The sequence below is a fragment of the Columba livia genome, chromosome 1 (genome assembly GCF_036013475.1).
Source record: "Columba livia isolate bColLiv1 breed racing homer chromosome 1, bColLiv1.pat.W.v2, whole genome shotgun sequence".
NCBI classification, from domain to species: Eukaryota; Metazoa; Chordata; class Aves; order Columbiformes; family Columbidae; genus Columba; species Columba livia.
This window is the reverse complement of record NC_088602.1, coordinates 285439-304017: the sequence shown is the minus strand read 5'-3', so window position 1 is coordinate 304017 and position 18579 is coordinate 285439. Positions and strand designations below refer to the sequence as shown.

The following is an 18579-nucleotide window of genomic DNA, read 5'->3' as shown; positions in this document are numbered from 1 at the left end:
CACGACTTCCATGCTGACTGCCCCTAATGACCCTCTTATCCTTGATATGCCTTGAGATGGCACCAAGGCGAAGCTGTTCCATTACTTTCCCAGGGACAGAGGTGAGGCTGACCGGTCTGTAATTACCCGGGTCCTCCTTCTTGCCCTTTTTGAAGACTGCAGTGACATTTGCTTTCCTCCAGTCCTCGGGCACCTCCCCCGTTTCCCAAGACTTGGCAAAGATGACGGAGAGCGGTCCAGCAGTGACTTCAGCCAGCTCCCTCAGCACCCGCGGGTGCATCCCATCCGGACCCGTGGATTTATGGATGTCCAGATTGCCCAACTGCTCCCTAACCCAGTCCCCATCAACCCAGGCAAACCCTCCACTGTCCTGCCCTCCTCTGGGCCTCAGCGGTGCGGGATCCCCAGGACAGCCCCCGGCAGAGCAGAGCAAAGAACATTCAGTAACTCTGCCTTCTCTGTGTCTTCTGTCTCCAGGGCACCCGCCTTGTTCCTCAGTGGGCCTACACTGCCTCTGCTGTTAGTTTTATCTGCCACAGATTGGAAAAAGCTCTTCCTGTTGTCCTTGACCCCTCTTGCCAGGTTTAATTCCAAGGAGGCCTAAGGAGACTTTATTCACAGCAACCAAAGCCGTACAAAACAAGACAAGTGAGATATGCAGTCCCTTGTCATAATCCCACCTTCACAGGTGCACTCTGGATACAGGAGCTGTGTGGACACATCCTGCTCCCTTGGAGCGCAGGTGAGCAGGCGTCCCGCGGCAGCGCGGTGCGGTGGGTCCTGGTCCCGCTCAGCCGCTGGCCAGGACGCCGCGGAGGCTCAGCACGACAGGCTCGGCGTTCAGGTGCGTCCCGAAGGAGAAGCAGTTCCCACCACCGCCGATAAGCAACAACTCCTCCTCGTCCGGCAGAAAGACACTGCTATGGTTATGCAGCATTAATGGCCACTCCAGATGCTCCTAAAAAAGGAAAGGCGATTTTGAACACACAGGACTTCAACACATGTACCGCACACAGTGCTGTAGAGATACTTCACACGGTACCTTCGTTAGAAAGAACAGCCACAGTGGGTCTCATCTAGGACCATTTTGTCCACTGTACCACCCACAAATGTGGGCAAAACTAAACAGCCAGAGAGCGCAGGAAACGACACACTCCTCTGGTGTATTCCATGCACCCAACAGCCTGCAGTTCACCGACTTTTTGTCTTTGTGCTCCCTGAACTTCAATGTTTTTCCTACCAAGAACACAGACGGTCACTTTTTGAATCCATGTAAATCTGTGGCATTCGTGTCCTGTGTCAGAGTTCCAGAGCTTAACTATGTTTCATACGAGGGACTCTTTTCCACCGTATCACCTGCCAGCTTCCTTTTATGTCTCCCAGATCTTCCATCAGCAGAAACAACGAGCAGCGTCGCGCTCCTCGCCACGCCAAGACGTGTAGTTATCCGAAAGCTCAGGAAAGCGAGCGCTGTCCAGGTGACGGGCGGGAGCAGAAACAGAACTGCCGTGCTGGCAACCGAGTTGTTGCTGTGGCCGCTGGAAGGCGAGGAGACGGCGTGCAGAGGCACCGCAGCGCGGTGCTTAACCCCAGCGTGCACAGCCCGCACAGCCCGCACAGCCCACACACCCCGCACAGCCCACACAGCCCGCACAGCCCGCACAGCCCACACAGCCCACACAGCCCACACAGCCCACACAGCCCGCACAGCCCACACAGCCCGCACAGCCCGCACAGCCCACACACCCCGCACAGCCCACACAGCCCGCACAGCCCGCACAGCCCACACAGCCCACACAGCCCGCAGAGCCCGCAGAGCCCGCAGAGCCCGCAGCCACGACCCGATCACCCACCCTCACCCGCCCGGGGACAGGGAGCACTGGTGGGAAGGGAGCAGCTCGGCTCTCCTCACGCGGGAGATGCTCCACTCCCTCCAGCACCTTTGCTGCCCTGCAGTAAGGTCTCCCCGGAGCCCCTCCAGGCTGGACGCCAGCTCTCGGCCCGTCCTCACAGGAGGGGTCCCACCGCTCTGACCATTTCTGTGGCCACCTCTATACCCATTCCAACAGGTCCAAGTCCTTCTTGTACTCCAGGCAGTGTTATCACAGATGAGAGTCGCTCAAAGGTTTAGAATACATTTTGCCCGGAGTATGCCAAAATCCAGCTACGTGACATAACCTGTACGACTGTCATTCACTGAACCACAGAACCGAATCGTACAACCGCTGAGGTTGGGAGGGACCTGAGTGTGATCTAGTCCAGCCACCCTGTTTAAGGCAGGCTCAGCTACAGCAAGTTGCTCAGTCCCCCGCCCAGTCAGGCTCTGAGTATCTCCAATGGTGGAGACACCACAGCCTCTCTGAGCAACCTGTTCAGTGCCTGTTCATCCTAGCACTACAAAGTTTTCTACGTTTAAACGGAGTTTCCAGTATTTCCATGCTGTTTTCTTCTTCAGGCAGCAGCTATAGTACACAGCAATTTCCACTACTGAGTTTTTAATGAAATTGTACACAAACCCCCATGAAGGCCAACTGAGGCTCTGCTGTGATCCGTTCTCTTCCACAGACATCCGAAATGACGCTGCTCGTGCCCCTCCCAGTCCTGCTCCCCCGAGTGAACAGAGCTGCTCTGCGCCCTCCTAACACTGCTGCGTTCTCTGGGCTGGCAAAAGCACTTCAAACCAGATTCTGCCTCAAACACGAGCGCTTATTCCACTCACAGATCGGCTCCTTCGCATTCTCTGCTCCGTTTCAGGGAACAGCACTACAGGTGCCATGTTCCTTCACGGAACACCGTTTCCCTTGAACGAAAGATGTCGGTACTCACCACATCAATTGTGTAGTCCAAGCAGAGACCAGTCATTAAGTCGATAACAGTGACGCCTGGCACAGAAGACGAATGAAACCACACTCCTCCAACAAGCAGAAGTTTTCCATCATGAACGTGTGCAGTGTGGGAATACCTGAGAGGTCAAAACGAGACCGAATTCCATCAGTAAGAGATGTAGGTCTCACAGGCCAAAGATCCGCAGCGGAACGACTTCTGCTTACCTTGGGGTGAGAGGAGGCTGCGTCTGCACCGTCTGCCACTGAAAGCCGCGGTCCACCGCCCCCAGGAACAGCAGCGAGCCCAGGGGCCGCTCGGCTGCGCCCAGCCCTCCCGCGATCAGCACTCCCCCGTTCCAGCCGCAGGCGCTGTGCGAGTGGCGGCCTTCGGGAACCGGACCCTGCACGGGAACCTGGGAAACAGGAGCGCGAGGCCGCGGCTGGCCAAGCCGAGCGCGCTCCTCGTGTCCGGACGCAGCGGCCCTCCTGCCGCCGGGAACGGGGCTCGCACGAAAGGAACCGTCCAAGCACCACGCGCGTTCCTCTAGGGACGCTGAGGTAGAAGTGCTTCCATTTACACTATCTCCAGCACTTCTCTGCCCTTAGTACACTCAGTATCATTCAGCCTTCCTAACGGGTTCTATTTCTGCACATTTATTAGAGGTAATTTTATTTTGCATTCTTGCGTGCTGCCTTTCTGTCCAAGACCACGAGTTTAGGAACACCTGGGCTATGCAGTGACCAGCAAAGCCCGGACCAGCGGCTCAGCCCCAGAGCAAAGTAAACGCCGAACCGCAGGACTGACGTGCAGAAAGGAAACCGCCAGTGCAAGCATGAAGGAAAAGGTGTAAGAGCAGGGCTTAAAGGAATATCACAGCAAACACGCTGTGGACAGAATTTCAAGCACCATCCGGTCCATCCCTGTCTCCCAACGCAAACTCAACTCTATCTGTTCCCATCTGGGGAGATGGTTGTTCAGTAGTTTCTGAAAGTCTGCAGTGACCGTTTCTTCAGGCAACCCAGGACAGCACTTCACTACCTTCACAATTAATGGCTTTTCTTGGGACCCAACTGAAGTTGCCCTTTCAACAGATTCCTTGTACTACCCAAATAAATGCAGAGAACAGGTTTTTTTGTCCTGTATGCAGCTATATTTTACATATTTGAAGATTTATTTCTATCCTGAAGCTTCTCCAGACTCAATAGCTACAAGTCCTTCAGAATCTTCCCCTGCAAGGTACATGGTCTGGTCACTCTCGTTGCATCCCTATAGAGCTGTAGTGAATCACAGCATGAATCAGGGAATGTCCTGGGCTGGAGGGACCCACAGCACCATGGAGTCCAGCGTCTGTCCCTGCACAGGACACCCCACGGTCGCGCCGTGAGTCCGGGGACGCTGCCCGGCCCCCTCCCCAGCACCGTCAGCGGGGCCGCGACCCCGCCCTGCGGAGCCCGCTCAGCGCACCGTCTCCGTCTTGCTCTCAGGAATCAGCTCTGGGTGCTTCACCAGGGTCCTGCTGAGAGCGAAAGCACCGAAGGACCAGGTCGCGTGTCCAACAGGTGACACTCCCGGTTACACACCCGAACACACGCAACAGCAGCATAACACAGCTCACTCACGGTCAGCTTGTCGTCTCCTGTAATTATGCAGCTCTCACGCTATAATTGTGCTAGGCACTATTTTTAAATCTCAGTCTATCTTTAATAAACCGCAATTTGTTTTTCCACAGGTATTTCTTCCATGTCAGAGTAATTTTCACCTTTCATCTTGTCCATTACTGGCCTACCCTGCCTGATGGTACCTGCCTACATAATACAGATACTCTTTGCTTCGTTGTTCCTGATGTTAACAGCTGGACCCCAGGCCCGATCCTGCGGGACAGCACCATCTCCAGAGCGTGATTTCTGAACACTCTGATTTCCAACCATTCTGCAGTACTCTGCAACACTCATGTTTAAGCCACGTTTCCTCCGTACGGTATCAGTGTCACACGAGATGTGCCGAAGTCCTGCTAAAGTCGCGGCACGCACCGTGCCACAGAAAAATAAACAATGACAACTGATCCCTTCTTGAACTCCTGCTGGTGGTCATTTCTCTCCCAGTTATCTGCCAGATATTTATAGGCTGTTACTACTGGTTTCTGCATTTTTGAGGACCTGAAGTGAAGTTGATTTGGCATATGTGCAGGTTGAGAGCACCTGTTTCATTAAATTTACTGAATAACAGTCACTTTCGGTGCAAAGAAGAATAAGTAAAGGGGGAACTGATAAGCAAAACCCCACAGAGGCACAAACCTGATAAATGAGGGATAACGGAGACAATGCCAAAGATCAACAATCTGCAGTCACTAGCCCATGGGCCAGTAAGAAACTCCAGACAGCTCTGGAGAGGGCCAGCCTGGACTTTGCAACGGATAAAGGGGGAACTGAGAACAGGAGGGTTCAGGAGACTCAGGAGCGGCCCTGCGGGACTAAACGAAGCTCTCACAGGAACGCTTGGGAGCGCGGGACCACGGGGCAACAAACAGAAACGGGCATAGAAGGGGTCGGTGGCATGTAAACAGTCACCGGTCAGCGCACCTGTCTGACCGAGCTTTGCACCTCACCAATCTGTCTTGCCGATTAAATCCTCTCCTAAGCATCTCTCTGTGTAACGTCACTCCCTGCCCCACGCGTGTGGGCGATGCAAGAGGCGCCTGCAGCGCAGAGACGTGCGCCAGCGAACACGGAGCGGGAAACAGAGCAGGGGGAGCGTTCCTGCGCCTTCCGAGCCAACGGCTGCAGCGAGCGAGGGGACACACATCCTGCGGCCAGTGCTGGGAAACTAAACTACTTCACAGTCGTTGTGACCAAGACAGGCACCCGTCACCACTTTGCTCACAAGTCTTCACTGTTCACAAACAACAAACTGAGGAGAGCACCGTTCAGTTGGGCCCTTCAGAATCTGCACCAAGAGGTTCTTCAACGTGCTTCAGGAATTCGCTGGACCTGTTAGTGTCTGCTGTGTGACGTTCTCGGCTGACATCTGGGAAGTTAAAGTACCCGCAAGGACAAGGGCTGATCTAGATCTATCCCTTAATTCCTTATAGGATAATTCATCGGTGTTGTCGTCCTGGCTGGGCGGTCGACAGCAGACCCGCACCACATCTGCTTTGTTCGCTTTCCCCTTACTCCTTACCCCAGGCTCCCAGCCGCTGTGTCAGCGGCGAGCACCGTACCACCCAGCCCCGGCCCGCACGCAGCACCAACGGCCTCCTGGCTGCCCTGCCAGCCCCGAACGGCCTGAGGCGCCCACCAGGGCGCAGCAGCCACGGGACGCGTCCCCCAGGCCTCACTCGCGCCAGCGATGCTGCAGCTCTGGGACGGGGCCTAAGCCGCTCACGCCTCCTGTTCGTTCGTTACGCTGTGTGCAGCAGCACAGAGACACTGGAGCTGTGCACCCGTGTACCCAGCACACCTGGACGGCCTGGAAGACCTCGCCAGCACAGCGCCCCTGCACGCCAGCGTGCTGTCCCGCGGCTCATCACCGGCAAGCCTGCTTTGATTTCCTTCCCCCTTCAAATCTAGTTCAAAGCTCCTTCAACAAGCCCGGCTAACTCCTGCGCAAACGCTCCCTTCTCCCTTTGAGCCAGGTGCGCCCCGTCTGCTGCCGGCAGCCCTGGTGTCGTGTATCACCATCAGAACACCCCGAATTCTGCTGGTGACACCAGCCATGGAGCCAGGTACTGATCGGCTGGGTCCTCCTGCTTCTTCCAACACCACTCCCTGCAACTACGAGGACAGAGGAAAACACAGCTTGTGCTCCCGAACCCTCAGCCAGTGGTCCCGAGGCCCTGAAGTCTCCTTTGATCGCCCAAGGACTTATTATTGCAACTTCATTGCTGCCTACCTGAAAAAGCACTAACGGCTCTGAGCGCCACACCGGGCAGGAAGTTTTCTCGTAACAGTTTTGACCCGGGCCCATGGGGGCAGCAGACTTCCCTAAGAAGTGGGTCTGGTCAGCGTATTGGGCCTTCTCTTCCCCTCAGAGCAAAGTCTCCTGTGACAACGACCCATCTTTTTTTCCTGTTGAAAGTGGTTTTGACTCTGAACAGTCACGGGGAAATCCTATCAACACGTAAAACGCCTAACGGGAGAGCAGAAAGAAGACGGAGACAGAATGTTCTCACACCCAGCAACAGGGCAGGAGGCAATGGGCACAAACTGAAATCCGAAAGAAACCCACTTAAACACCAAAACCGCCCCCCATGGACCCACCGCCACGGGCAGACCCCGTGATGGAGGCAGCGTCCGCCCCCCATGGACCCACCGCCACGGGCAGACCCCGTGGTGGAGGCAGCGTCCGCCCCCCATGGACCCACCGCCACGGGCAGACCCCGTGATGGAGGCAGCGTCCACCCCACGGACCCACGGCCACGGGCAGACCCCGTGATGGAGGCAGCGTCCGCCCCCCATGGACCCACGGCCACGGGCAGACCCCGTGATGGAGGCAGCGTCCGCCCCCCATGGACCCACTGCCACGGGCAGACCCCGTGATGGAGGCAGCGTCCACCCCCCCATGGACCCACGGCCACGGGCAGACCCCGTGATGGAGGCAGCGTCCACCCCCCCATGGACCCACCGCCACGGGCAGACCCCGTGATGGAGGCAGCGTCCACCCCCCATGGACCCACCGCCACGGGCAGACCCCGTGATGGAGGCAGTGTCCACCCCCCCATGGACCCACCGCCACGGGCAGACCCCGTGATGGAGGCAGCGTCCACCCCCCCATGGACCCACCGCCACGGGCAGACCCCGTGATGGAGGCAGTGTCCACCCCCCCATGGACCCACTGCCATGGGCAGACCCCGTGGTGGAGGCAGCGTCCACCCCCCATGGACCCACCGCCACGGGCAGACCCCGTGATGGAGGCAGCGTCCACCCCCCATGGACCCACGGCCACGGGCAGACCCCGTGGTGGAGGCAGCGTCCACCCCCCCATGGACCCACGGCCACGGGCAGACCCCATGATGGAGGCAGCGTCCACCCCCCACGGACCCACCGCCACGGGCAGACCCCGTGATGGAGGCAGCGTCCACCCCCCATGGACCCACGGCCACGGGCAGACCCCGTGGTGGAGGCAGCGTCCACCCCTCCATGGACCCACCGCCACGGGCAGACCCCGTGATGGAGGCAGCGTCCACCCCCCACGGACCCACGGCCACGGGCAGACCCCGTGATGGAGGCAGCGTCCACCCCCCACGGACCCACGGCCACAGGCAGACCCCGTGATGGAGGCAGCGTCCACCCACCATGGACCCACGGCCACGGGCAGACCCCGTGATGGAGGCAGCGTCCACCCCACGGACCCACCGCCACGGGCAGACCCCGTGGTGGAGGCAGCGTCCGCCCCCGCCAGGCCCCCTGGGCTCTTACCGCAGCGCAGGACCGCGCGTCGGCGCGCAGGAAGCACCAGTCCCCCAGCACGGGCTCCGCCGCAGAGCGGCCGCCGTACACAAACAGGTACCTCTCGCCTGCAGGCAAACACAACCGGTGCAGGAAGTTATAACCTGGAACGCCACAAAGGCAGAAACCTCTGTTTGCATACAGAAATTAATGCAGTCGGGCAGAAGTTTTATATTAGGACACCACGCAACCTGACAAACATCTCCAGATTTTAGCAATAAATTGTTTCATAGATACAGGATTACTCTTGTATCTAAATCTTTTATAAGATGCACGGAAGACCAAGTGTCTTCAGGAAGAAGCTGTATTCTTCAATTCCTGGTCAGAACACCCCCATAATCCACTCATGCAGTTTCTGGATGTTTAAGGTCTGAATGGGAATCACACACTATGGCCTCAAAAGTAACAGGAGAAAACATGTTTTTAGTGGACTTAAGAAATGAAAATTTATGCAACAGAAAGATTACATGTGTAGAACTAATAAAACTGGAAATAGCAATCATCATAGCAATACAATGACATGTACGTATCCCAAGAAAACAGATAAATCCTCACACGACAAGAATGTGTATTTGTTAATACGAAAGGGAGATAATGATAATCTAAGTGTGTAGGAGTTAATCTGGAGAAGCCTTAAAAAGGAAGTACAAAAGGTGAAAAAGTATCACAGAATGGTTTGGGTTGGAAGAGACCTTAAAGACCATAGAACAGTTTGGATTGAAGGGACCGTCCCAGCTCCCCCAGTGTCCCCCCTGCCATGACAGGGACATCGTCACCAGCTCAGGGTGCTCAGAGCCCCGTCCAGCCTGGCCTGGGATGTCTCAGGGATGGTTCATCCACCACCTCTCTGGGAACCTGGGCCAGGCTCTCACCACCCTCAGGGCAACAATTCCTTATATTCAGCCTCAATCTCCCTCCTTTAGTTTAACCCATCACCCCTTGTCCTGTCACAACAGGCCCTGCTCAAAAGTCTGTCCCCATCTGTCTTATGGCCCCTTTTCAGTCCGGAAAGGCCGCACTAAGGTCTCCCAGAGCTTCTGTTCTCCAGCTGAACACCCCAGCTCTCTCACCTGTCCCCAGCAGAGCTGTTCCAGCCTTGGATCATTCCTGGGGCTCCTCTGGCCCCTCTCCAGCAGCTCCATGTGTGTCCTGTGCTGAGGACCCAGAGCTGGACCAGCACTGCAGGGGGGTCTCACAGAGCGGGGCAGAGGGGCAGGATCCCCCCAAACCTGCTGCTCACGGGACTGGGGATGCAGCCCAGGACACAACCGGCTTCTGGGCTGCAAGGGCACGTGGCTGGGTCACGGCCAATCTCTCGCCCCCCAGCACCCCCAGGCCCTTCTCCACAGGGCTGGAGCCTGGGTTGATACTGGAGCTCCCTCCACCTGCACTCTGCATTGACACTGGTGCTTGCTCTGGCACAGGTGCAGGACCCTGTACCTTGCTGAACCTCACGAGGTTCGCCTGGGCCCACTTCTCCAGCCCTCCAGGTCCCTCCGGGCGGCATGCTGTCCCTCAGGCGTGTCAGCTGCACCACGCAGCTCGGTGCACCCGCAAACCTGCTGAGGGTGCGCTCGATCCCACTGTCTCTGTCACTGAGGAAGTTATTAATATGGACCCTGACGGGACACCACTTGTCCATCCAGACACTGAGCCATTACCCACTACCCTCTGGATGCGACCATACAACCAGTTCCTCATCCACTGAACAGTCCACCCATCAAATCCATACTTCTCCAGTTTAGACAGAAGGATGTTGCGGGGGACCACGTCAAAGGCTTTTACAGAGTCCAGGCAGATGACATCCATAGCCGTTCCTTTGTCCACGGCTGCGGTTGCTCCATCACAGGCCACCAGGCTGGTCAGGCAGGACCTGCCCTTGGTGAGGCCGTGCTGGCTGTCTCAAATCCCCCCCCTGTGCCCTTGCGCCTCAGCACAGCTGCTCGGGGTCTGTGCCGTGACGCCCCCAGGCACAGCGCGAGGCTGACAGGTCGGCAGATCCAAGGGTCCTCCTTTCTACCCTTTCAAAAATGAGTGCAGCGATTCCCTTTTCCAGTCACCAGGGACTTCACCCGACTGCCATGACTCCTCAAATATCACGGAGAGCGGCTTGCAATGCCACCGGCCAGCTCCCTCAGGACTCTGGGACAGAACGCACCGGGTCCCACAGGCCCCTCGAGCGGTCACAAACCTAATCCTCATTTACAGCGGGAGGGACTTGGTTCCCCCCGCCCTGGTCTTGCAGTTAATTTTCCACTCGAGAAGTGTGGGGAGAGCGCTTTCCAGTGAAGACTGAGGCAAAAGGAGTTGAGTACCTCGGCCTTCTCCTTGGCCATCAACAGTTTGCCAGTCTTGCTCACCAGGGGACTACACGTTCTTTGCCTTTCCTCTTCTGGTTTACACACCTGCAGAAGCCCTTGTTATTCTCTGCATCCCGTGCCAAGTTCAGCTCCAGGCTCGGCTGTGCCTTGGCCTTCCCGACCCCACCTCTGCACAACCAGGCGGTGTCCCTATGCTCTTCGCAGGACTCCTGTCCCTGCTTCCACCGCCTGTGCGTCTCCTCCTCGTCCTTCGGCTTGACCAGCAGGTCTCGTCTCAAACACGGCAGCAGGCACGGGTCACGAGCTGAGTGGACGCAGAGCTCAGGAGCTGTGACCAGCGGTGCACAGTCCGGCTTAGGCCTGTAGCCAGCGCTGTTCCCCAGCACTCAGCACTGGGTCCTGTCCTGTTCAGCCTGTTCGTCAACGACCTAAATGCAGGGACCGAGTGCACCCTCAGCCAGTTTGCTGATGACACCGAACCGGGAGGAAGGGCTGACACAGCAGAGGCCGTGCTGCCATCCAGCGAGACCTGGACAGGCTGCAGCCCTGGGCAGAGAAGAACCTGATGCAGTTTAACCGGGCCAGTGCGGGGTCCTTTCCCCGGGAGGAACGACCCCCGGCACCAGCACAGGTTGGGGTGACCTGCTGGAAAGCAGCTCTGTGGAGAAAGACCTGGGAGTCCTGGGGGACGACAGCGCGACCATGAGCCAGCAACGTGCCCTGTGGCCGAGAGGCCCACGGGACCCGGGCTGTGTGAGGAAGAGTGTGGGCGGCAGGTCAGGGCGGTTGCTCCTGCCCCTCTGCTCTGCCCTGTGACGCCCCATCTGCACAGCTGGGCCAGAAAGGACTAGTCACGTGTAAACGGGCTGCTGGCCAGCACGTCTGTCTGGCCACATCCCAAACCCTACACAGCAACAACTGAAAATCAGCCTTTCCATTTGCAGGTGGGTGTGTTTGTGAGAAGGAAGCCAACTAAACTGCCGCTGCAAACATGTGTTGTAGCACTTTCAAAAATGCATTAAGAGCATGTTTCAGCATTATACAATCATATATATTTTTTTATTCCTGTCCTGCATCTAGAAAATTAACAAGATTGCAGCTCATCTATAATAAGTCATTATGACACGGTATCTGTTGTATGGGTTCTGTAACGAATCAACCGTGTGTTAACGGCACAGATAACTGAAACCATGATCAGCTGTTGGATCAAAACACTCAGTTGCTCCATTCAGGAAACCCAGCTGAGCCTGCTCAGTCTTTCCCTTTGGGACTCGACAGGCGCACACGGCACAAGCAGCGCTGGGGAGACACAGCAAGGAAAACACACTCAAAGGAACTTTAAGCCTTAAGTCTCTAAGACTGGAGAAGAACCCACCACTGGAACAAGATCTTTACAAAATGCAGCTGGATTCTCTGAAGTGATGATGAATCTATGAAGATCATATTCTGTCAAAAATGTTCAGCAAAAAGCTGTTGTTTCAGGCGAAGGAATACAATGCAACAACAGTAACTGTATAGCCTGTACTACACAAAAAGCAAGGCTACATTACGACAATTTGCCTTTTAGACCTCACTGTCTGGACAGGACTGTCCCATACATCCTGGAATTTACATACCTGCACATACCTACAGCCATTCCACTCTTTCCAGGCTTCTTACCTTGGAACACGACCTCCGTTGCGCTGTGTCTCCAACGCAGAGCAGCCGGCTCGGAGCCACGCTGCAGACTGACAAGCTCCACCGCAAAGTCCTCCGGGTCTGGGTCGTTACAGGGTTCGGGAAACTTCAGCCACAACATTCCCAAGCCTGCGCTTGACGGGGATGTTCGTCCTCCTGTCACCAGCGCCAGAGTGCTCGAGAGACGTGACACCGTATGGTACAGCCGCCCATCTGTGGAGATACGGAACATCACGGTTCGCAGCAATCCTTCTGCCACCGCATTTATAGAATCAGAGGACCGTTTTGGTTGGAAAAGACCATCAAGTCCAACCATTAACCTAACACTGCCAAGTCCTCCTCCAGACTGTGTCCCTAAGTGCCACATCCACACATGTTTTGAGTACCTCCAGGGCTGGTGACTCCAGCACTGCCCTGGGCAGCCTGTTCAATGCCCCACAGCCCTTTGGGGAAGAAATTGTTCCCACATCCAACCTCAACCTCCCCTGGCGCAACTTGAGGCCGTTTCCTCTGCTCCTGGCGCTTGTTCCTGGGGAGCAGAGCCCGACCCCCCTGGCTCCAAGCTCCTTTCAGGCAGTTCAGAGATCAGAAGGTCTCCCCTCAGCTCCTGTTCTCCAGCTGAACCCCCCAGGTCCCTCAGCCGCTCCATCACACTTGTGCTCCAGCCCCTCACCAGCTCCGTTCCCTTCTCTCCACTCGCTCCAGCACCTCAAGGGCTTTCTTGGCATGAGGGGCCCAGAGCTGCCCCAGGATTTGACATCACCTTTCCATTAGACATTTTGCTGTTAGCTCAAGAACCTGTTCCTTATACTTGTCATCAGCACGGAACTCACCCCATCTTTCACCAGAAGGCTCTGTTTTCACGCGGCCAGATTTCCAGTAGCCTGCACGCTTAATTAGCACATTGAAATGTCTCATACGGCAGTGCTGTCCGTCCTCCTCCCCAAAGCCTCCAGTGGTGAGAATCACATTGGGTTCTATGAGAACGGAGTGGTGACCGTAACGTCTCAGGCCAGAAGCTTCGGAGGGCAGCGCACAGGGCGCCGCGGCGACGGTCCCCGCTGTGCGGACAGCACCGTCGCCGTGGACTGCAGGGCAGAGAGAACCAAAGAGCTCAGGCACAAGCAGGAACGCAGGACGACATCTTACATGGAAGCAAACATGTTCAGCTTTTCGAGAAGAAAACATTGTGAAGCAAGTTGACAGAGCACACAGACAATGGGATACGATCTCGAAATCAACCTGCAATGGTTAAACTACCCTGCGCCAACTTCCAACTTCCGCTCCCTGCTCCCGCAGCCCCGACAGTTCCGAGGCTCCGTAACGGGGCAGCCGGGGCCGGCTGCGAGAACGGCGTCCCGAGGGGCTGCAGCGAGCCAGCACCGCCCCACCACCCCGATAACACAGCAGGCGGTCACCTGGGCAGCAAAGAACACCTGCAAGCTGGATTCACAAGTTTCTTGCCAGATTTTGACGCTACCTTCACAAAAGCATCCAAATAAAGTTCCAAAGCATGATGAATCATCTCTGTTAACTCCAATGATCTTACTACAGCAGAACATTCTCAGTTATCTAAAGATCTTCTCTCTAAATACTATACCCCTTAGTATGAAACAACCTTTGAACACGGGACTCTAGCTCACCCATGCACTGTGCAAACGGTTTTAAGCGATTTTGCATCTTGTTTCAATCAAGTGCGTTATTCTTGTGTTATAAGGATGATGAGGCGGAGGGCAGCGGGTCTCAGTGTGCTTCTTGTATGCCATACCCAGAAAAACTGCCCGTACTGAACGTTGTTTAGTAAAAGAACCTACTTTGTATTGTTTGATTTGTATCTCATCTCCCGGGGCTGCAACGTCTTCCTACAGCTGGATCCTCCTAGACTGAGGGAGTCTTTCGTTTCAGGAAACACACCCACCGGGCTCCGTCTGAAAGACTCAGTACCCGCACTTGGGACCAGGGACCCAGGTCTACAGGAGGGGAGAGCTGGGGCACACACTGCGACCCGAGACAAACCTCGGGGCGTTCCCAGTAAAAAATGCCTAAGCATGGGTAATATGTCAGGCTTTGAAGGCTTTTGCTATCGGTTTTGAACACAACAGAAGCAGCAGCAGAAAGACCCTATTCCTGTCTCCAATGAATCAAGTGTCTGAGCAAAGGTCAGGTTTGTTTTCCTTTAGATGTAAGGACAGATCCTGTGCATATAGGGGCCTTTAAGGTCTGAGCATCAGGATGAGTGACACTCGCACGGTGTACGTGACCACACACACATTTATTCAGCTTCAGTGTCGCCACACATTTGCAGTTCTCACAAGACACGACACGGCGCTGAGCGCCCTGCTGGCCTGAGGAATGCCACCCCGCTTCAGCGCCTTCCAGCTGCAGAGGGAATTACTGCGGTGCTACACTGCGGACAACACCAGTGACGGGAAACAGGCTAAGTACTGCTTTCCACCCTGAGAAAGGCACCCAGCAGCCAGAAGCAGGAGCGTCTTGGACTGCGGCTGCTGCCAGGCCGTTTCATCACGGGCACACGGGCTCGGTCCCGGCTGCGCCGCTGTTCTACCATCTCAAAAGGGCACACACAGATCTAAAAGCATTTCAGAAACAGAAGTACTACACATACAATTCCTCTCACAGGGGACAACACCACAAAGCACAAACTTCATGAGATGCTCCCAAGCGCTCTGCTGGACAACGCTGTGACCGCGCAGTCATAACACACAACAGCCTTTCGCGAGCTGGAAGAGCAGAATGGCGCAGAACGCCGTGTGTGGGGGCAGAGGGAACGCGCCTGCAGATCCCGGACACAGGAGGAGGGCAGGCAGACCGGCACCGCAGCACGCACCGGGGTGCCACGTACAAACACAAGCGAGAGCTGTTCAGGGTCAACGGGAAGAGTGAAACTGATGAGAACCACCACAGTCAGGATGAGGCCCTGGCCCCACTACAGGCAGCAGCACCATTGCTATGGGGATGGGGAAAGCGGCTCGGATCAGCATGCCACCTGTTCCTTCCCGGCTCTTACCGTCTCCCGAAACCTCCCAGAGAAGCCCATGGTTAAAACAATACTATGAAAACCAGTCAGTGTGTACCTGCCACGCTGGATAACAACGGAGTCCAGGAAGGTTCCATCCCCTTCGACGCAGCCAAGACAAAGTAATGAGAACATTTCAGATGCCATTCCTGCAGCAGGCCCAAAAAAGAAATAAACACCTGTGAGTCGCTCTGAAGCCGGAGCAGCGTTTGCCTGAACATCGCCACCAGAGACTTAGAGAACTGACCCTGAGACCGACAGAACAGACGGACAACGACCTGGAGACAGGCCCGAGGAGCAGCATTGTGTTGCACTGTTTCTCCGATCCGGAGGGCTGCTGCTAACAACGGCTGCTGCTCACACTAGAAGTAAAAAGCCTTGAGCAGTGTGGGGAAAAGGGAGCTGGGGCCCTTGTGGCCAGGAAGCCAATGGTACCTGGGGTGGGTTAGAAGGGGGTGGTCAGTAGGTCAGAGAGGTTCTCCTGCCCCTCTGCTCTGCCCTGAGGAGACCACACCTGGAATATTGTGTCCAGTTGTGGCCCCTCAGTTCCAGCAGGACAGGGAACTGCTGCAGAGAGTCCAGCGCAGCCACCAAGATGCTGGAGGGAGTGGAGCATCTCCCGTGTGAGGAAAGGCTGAGGGAGCTGGGGCTCTGGAGCTGGACAAGAGGAGACTGAGGGGGGACTCATTCATGGGGATCAATATGGAAAGGGGCAGTGTCAGGAGGATGGAGCCAGGCTCTTCTGGTGACAACCAGTGACAGGACAAGGGGCAATGGGTGCAAACTGGAACACAGGAGGTTCCACTGAAAGAGGAGAAGCAACTTGTTGGGGTGAGGGTGTCAGAGCCTGGCCCAGGCTGCCCAGGGGGTTGTGGAGTCTCCTTCTGTGCAGACATTCCAACCCGCCTGGGCACCTTCCTGTGTAACCTCATCTGGGTGTTCCTGCTCCATGGGGGATTGCACTGGGTGAGCTTTCCAGGGCCCTTCCAGCCCTGACACTCTGGGATTCTGTGATCTTTTGAAAAGCAATACCCAAAAGTTAGTGGAAATACTGAAAATGGATGAATCCACTGTTCATCCCTGGGCAAATTATTCTAAAAATGAGTCGCTCTCAGCACTAAGTGTGTATTTTACATTTCTTATGTAATTCAATCAATCTTCTTTCCAGTAAGACCTGGATCTTACTTTACCTCCCCAGCTAATCGTAGAGCTCTCTGTTACCACATATCTTACTCCTATGCAAATCTTTCAGCTTACAGTTGTGTACACGTTAACCTCATCTGTAAGGAAAGCAATAAAGAGTTTTCACTTTCTGATGTACAAGCAGTTGTCTTGGTCTGCAATAACTCTTGTGCACGTTTCCTTCCACACCACTGTCAACTGGCCAGCGTCTTTCAGCCACCGCCCCAGCCCTCACGTAGCACGTGTTGGCGAAACACACGCAGGCACGTTAACCGGTTCTCACACCGCGGGCTTCACATTCCCAGAGAGAATTACAGAGAACCATAAAGTCAAAACAGAAACTTCTGCTAAGTGTCCTACAGCATATTTGTCTCAAAGTTACTCAGTATTTTTGACTTCTCATCCAGACTTCAAACAGTCACAAACGTTGCCAGCATTTAACGTCAAAACTGAAAATAACAGAGTCATAGTTAAATTTCAATCATTAATACAGGAAAGGCTGTACAAAGTCAGACCAAAAAATATCTGAAACTACTAACCTATCCCCAACAACGAGGAACGGGAACAGCCTACAGAAATGCAAAAGGCAGGACAAGTGCATGCACTTCCCCCAGCAATGCTCCCAACCATTTGCAGTCGGGAACCTCACATCAGGTGTTGATTAATCCTCAATGGATTTCTCTTTGATGACAACAATTGCCCCTTGAGGCCATGCACACACAGCATCTGCCAGGTCTTTCGCACCAGCAGCGGGTTTTCTATGCTAAGACTGTGACCCTGAGAGACCACTCGCAGGGCAAGGAACGAGCAGCTCTTGAGCGCCAAAGAGCCTCTCCCAGTGCCCCCCGCCCAGCTTTCCACGGAGCTTCCTGCAGGCTCCGCACCAACCCAGTCTGGTCCCAGGTCTTCCTGCGGCTACGAACACCTGCGCCTCAGCAGCTGCTGTACAGGATCGTGGCCACGAGACATTGCAGAAACCTCCTCAAATCAAAGCCAAGCCCCTGGCACTCAGAATAAAGGAACGTTACCTCGTATTCATCAAAAGGCTCCAGAGCCTGCACTCTCTGCTGCTCTTCTTGTGGAGTGCAACGGGTGAAAAACTCATTCATATCCATGACACTGCACTCGGTCCAGCCCTGGAAAGAGTAATCCCTCACAGTCATCACCCCTGGAAGGACAGAGACTCACCTCCCACGAGAAAAGAAAACCCCTCAATTAAACACCTGTGTGACCCTTCAGGATTGTCTAGCTGGATCAACAGCAGCCCAGAATCTGGTGAGGATGGATCTTTTACCTGTAAAGCTCTTAAGAACTTATTTCATTGTATCAAAAGTCTCGGAGAAACCCCCCTTGCCTCACACGCGTGCCACAAAGCACGCTGCGCACCGGCTGGAACGACCTTTGAAGGACTGCTCGTGCCGCTAGAGAAGGCAGCGTCCCAGCCCCGGCCCTGTCCACTTCGCCTCACGGCTGACACAGCCGACGACCCCCGAAGCTCCGCAGCGCCCCCCTTCCCGAGTCAACCACGCGTGCCGCGCGCCCTGGGCCGGCAGGAACCTGCCTGTTCGAGGAAGCGCCTGCGCTGCGCGCCGCAGTCCGGGTACCGCGCCAAGGCGCGCAGCGCGGAGCCCCGCTGGCTGAAGTGCTGCTGCATGACGCGCCCGAACGGGTCCCGCGGGCACACCTGCTCGTACAGCACAAAGCACGCCCGCGGGAAACGACCCGCTGCCCACTGGATCAAGGCGTCCGACCTGCGGGGCAAGTTGAGCACAAGACATTAAACAACTGAGGGCCCAGCTGGCACACGGCAAACGCAATGCATCTTCTTGCAACACCATTCAGCACGTTATGAAGGCACCCTGGCAGAGGCAACACACAAAGAGAACCCTGTGCTGGAGACCCATGAACATCCTTCCCCCACCCGTGCAGAGAACTCCGGGGATGAGAAGAACAAAAACTCAAACCCTTCCTTGGAGGGTTTGCTGCTGCTTCCACCTCCCCTTCAGGACGCCAAGCGGCACCGATTGTGCTACCAGGAGCTGACTGGGACTTCCAGGGATGTCCTGCGGTCCTAGTCACAAGAGGGAAGTCC

The 18579-nt window shown here is 55.7% G+C and overlaps 1 protein-coding gene across 4 annotated transcripts in view; it reads right to left on the bottom strand.

Annotated features, from left to right (window-relative positions):
• Positions 1-553: 553 nt before the first annotated feature.
• Positions 554-18579, bottom strand: part of LCMT2 (leucine carboxyl methyltransferase 2) — a 29541-nt gene continuing 11515 nt past the window's right edge. For 3 of the 4 annotated variants that reach the window (XM_065059084.1, XM_065059283.1, XM_065059213.1), the window contains 9 exons: positions 18049-18238; positions 17516-17623; positions 15364-15454; positions 13102-13356; positions 12251-12481; positions 8241-8338; positions 3051-3238; positions 2827-2962; positions 554-958 (listed from right to left, as the gene is read on the bottom strand). In XM_065059084.1, the coding sequence (XP_064915156.1) occupies positions 791-958; positions 2827-2962; positions 3051-3238; positions 8241-8338; positions 12251-12481; positions 13102-13356; positions 15364-15454; positions 17516-17623; positions 18049-18238 (1465 nt within the window). In that variant the 3' untranslated portion in view covers positions 554-790. Of the gene's footprint in view, positions 959-1042; positions 1539-2826; positions 2963-3050; positions 3239-8240; positions 8339-12250; positions 12482-13101; positions 13357-15363; positions 15455-17515; positions 17624-18048; positions 18239-18579 lie in introns of all 4 variants that reach the window. The other variant, XR_010471741.1, reaches the window with a different exon arrangement.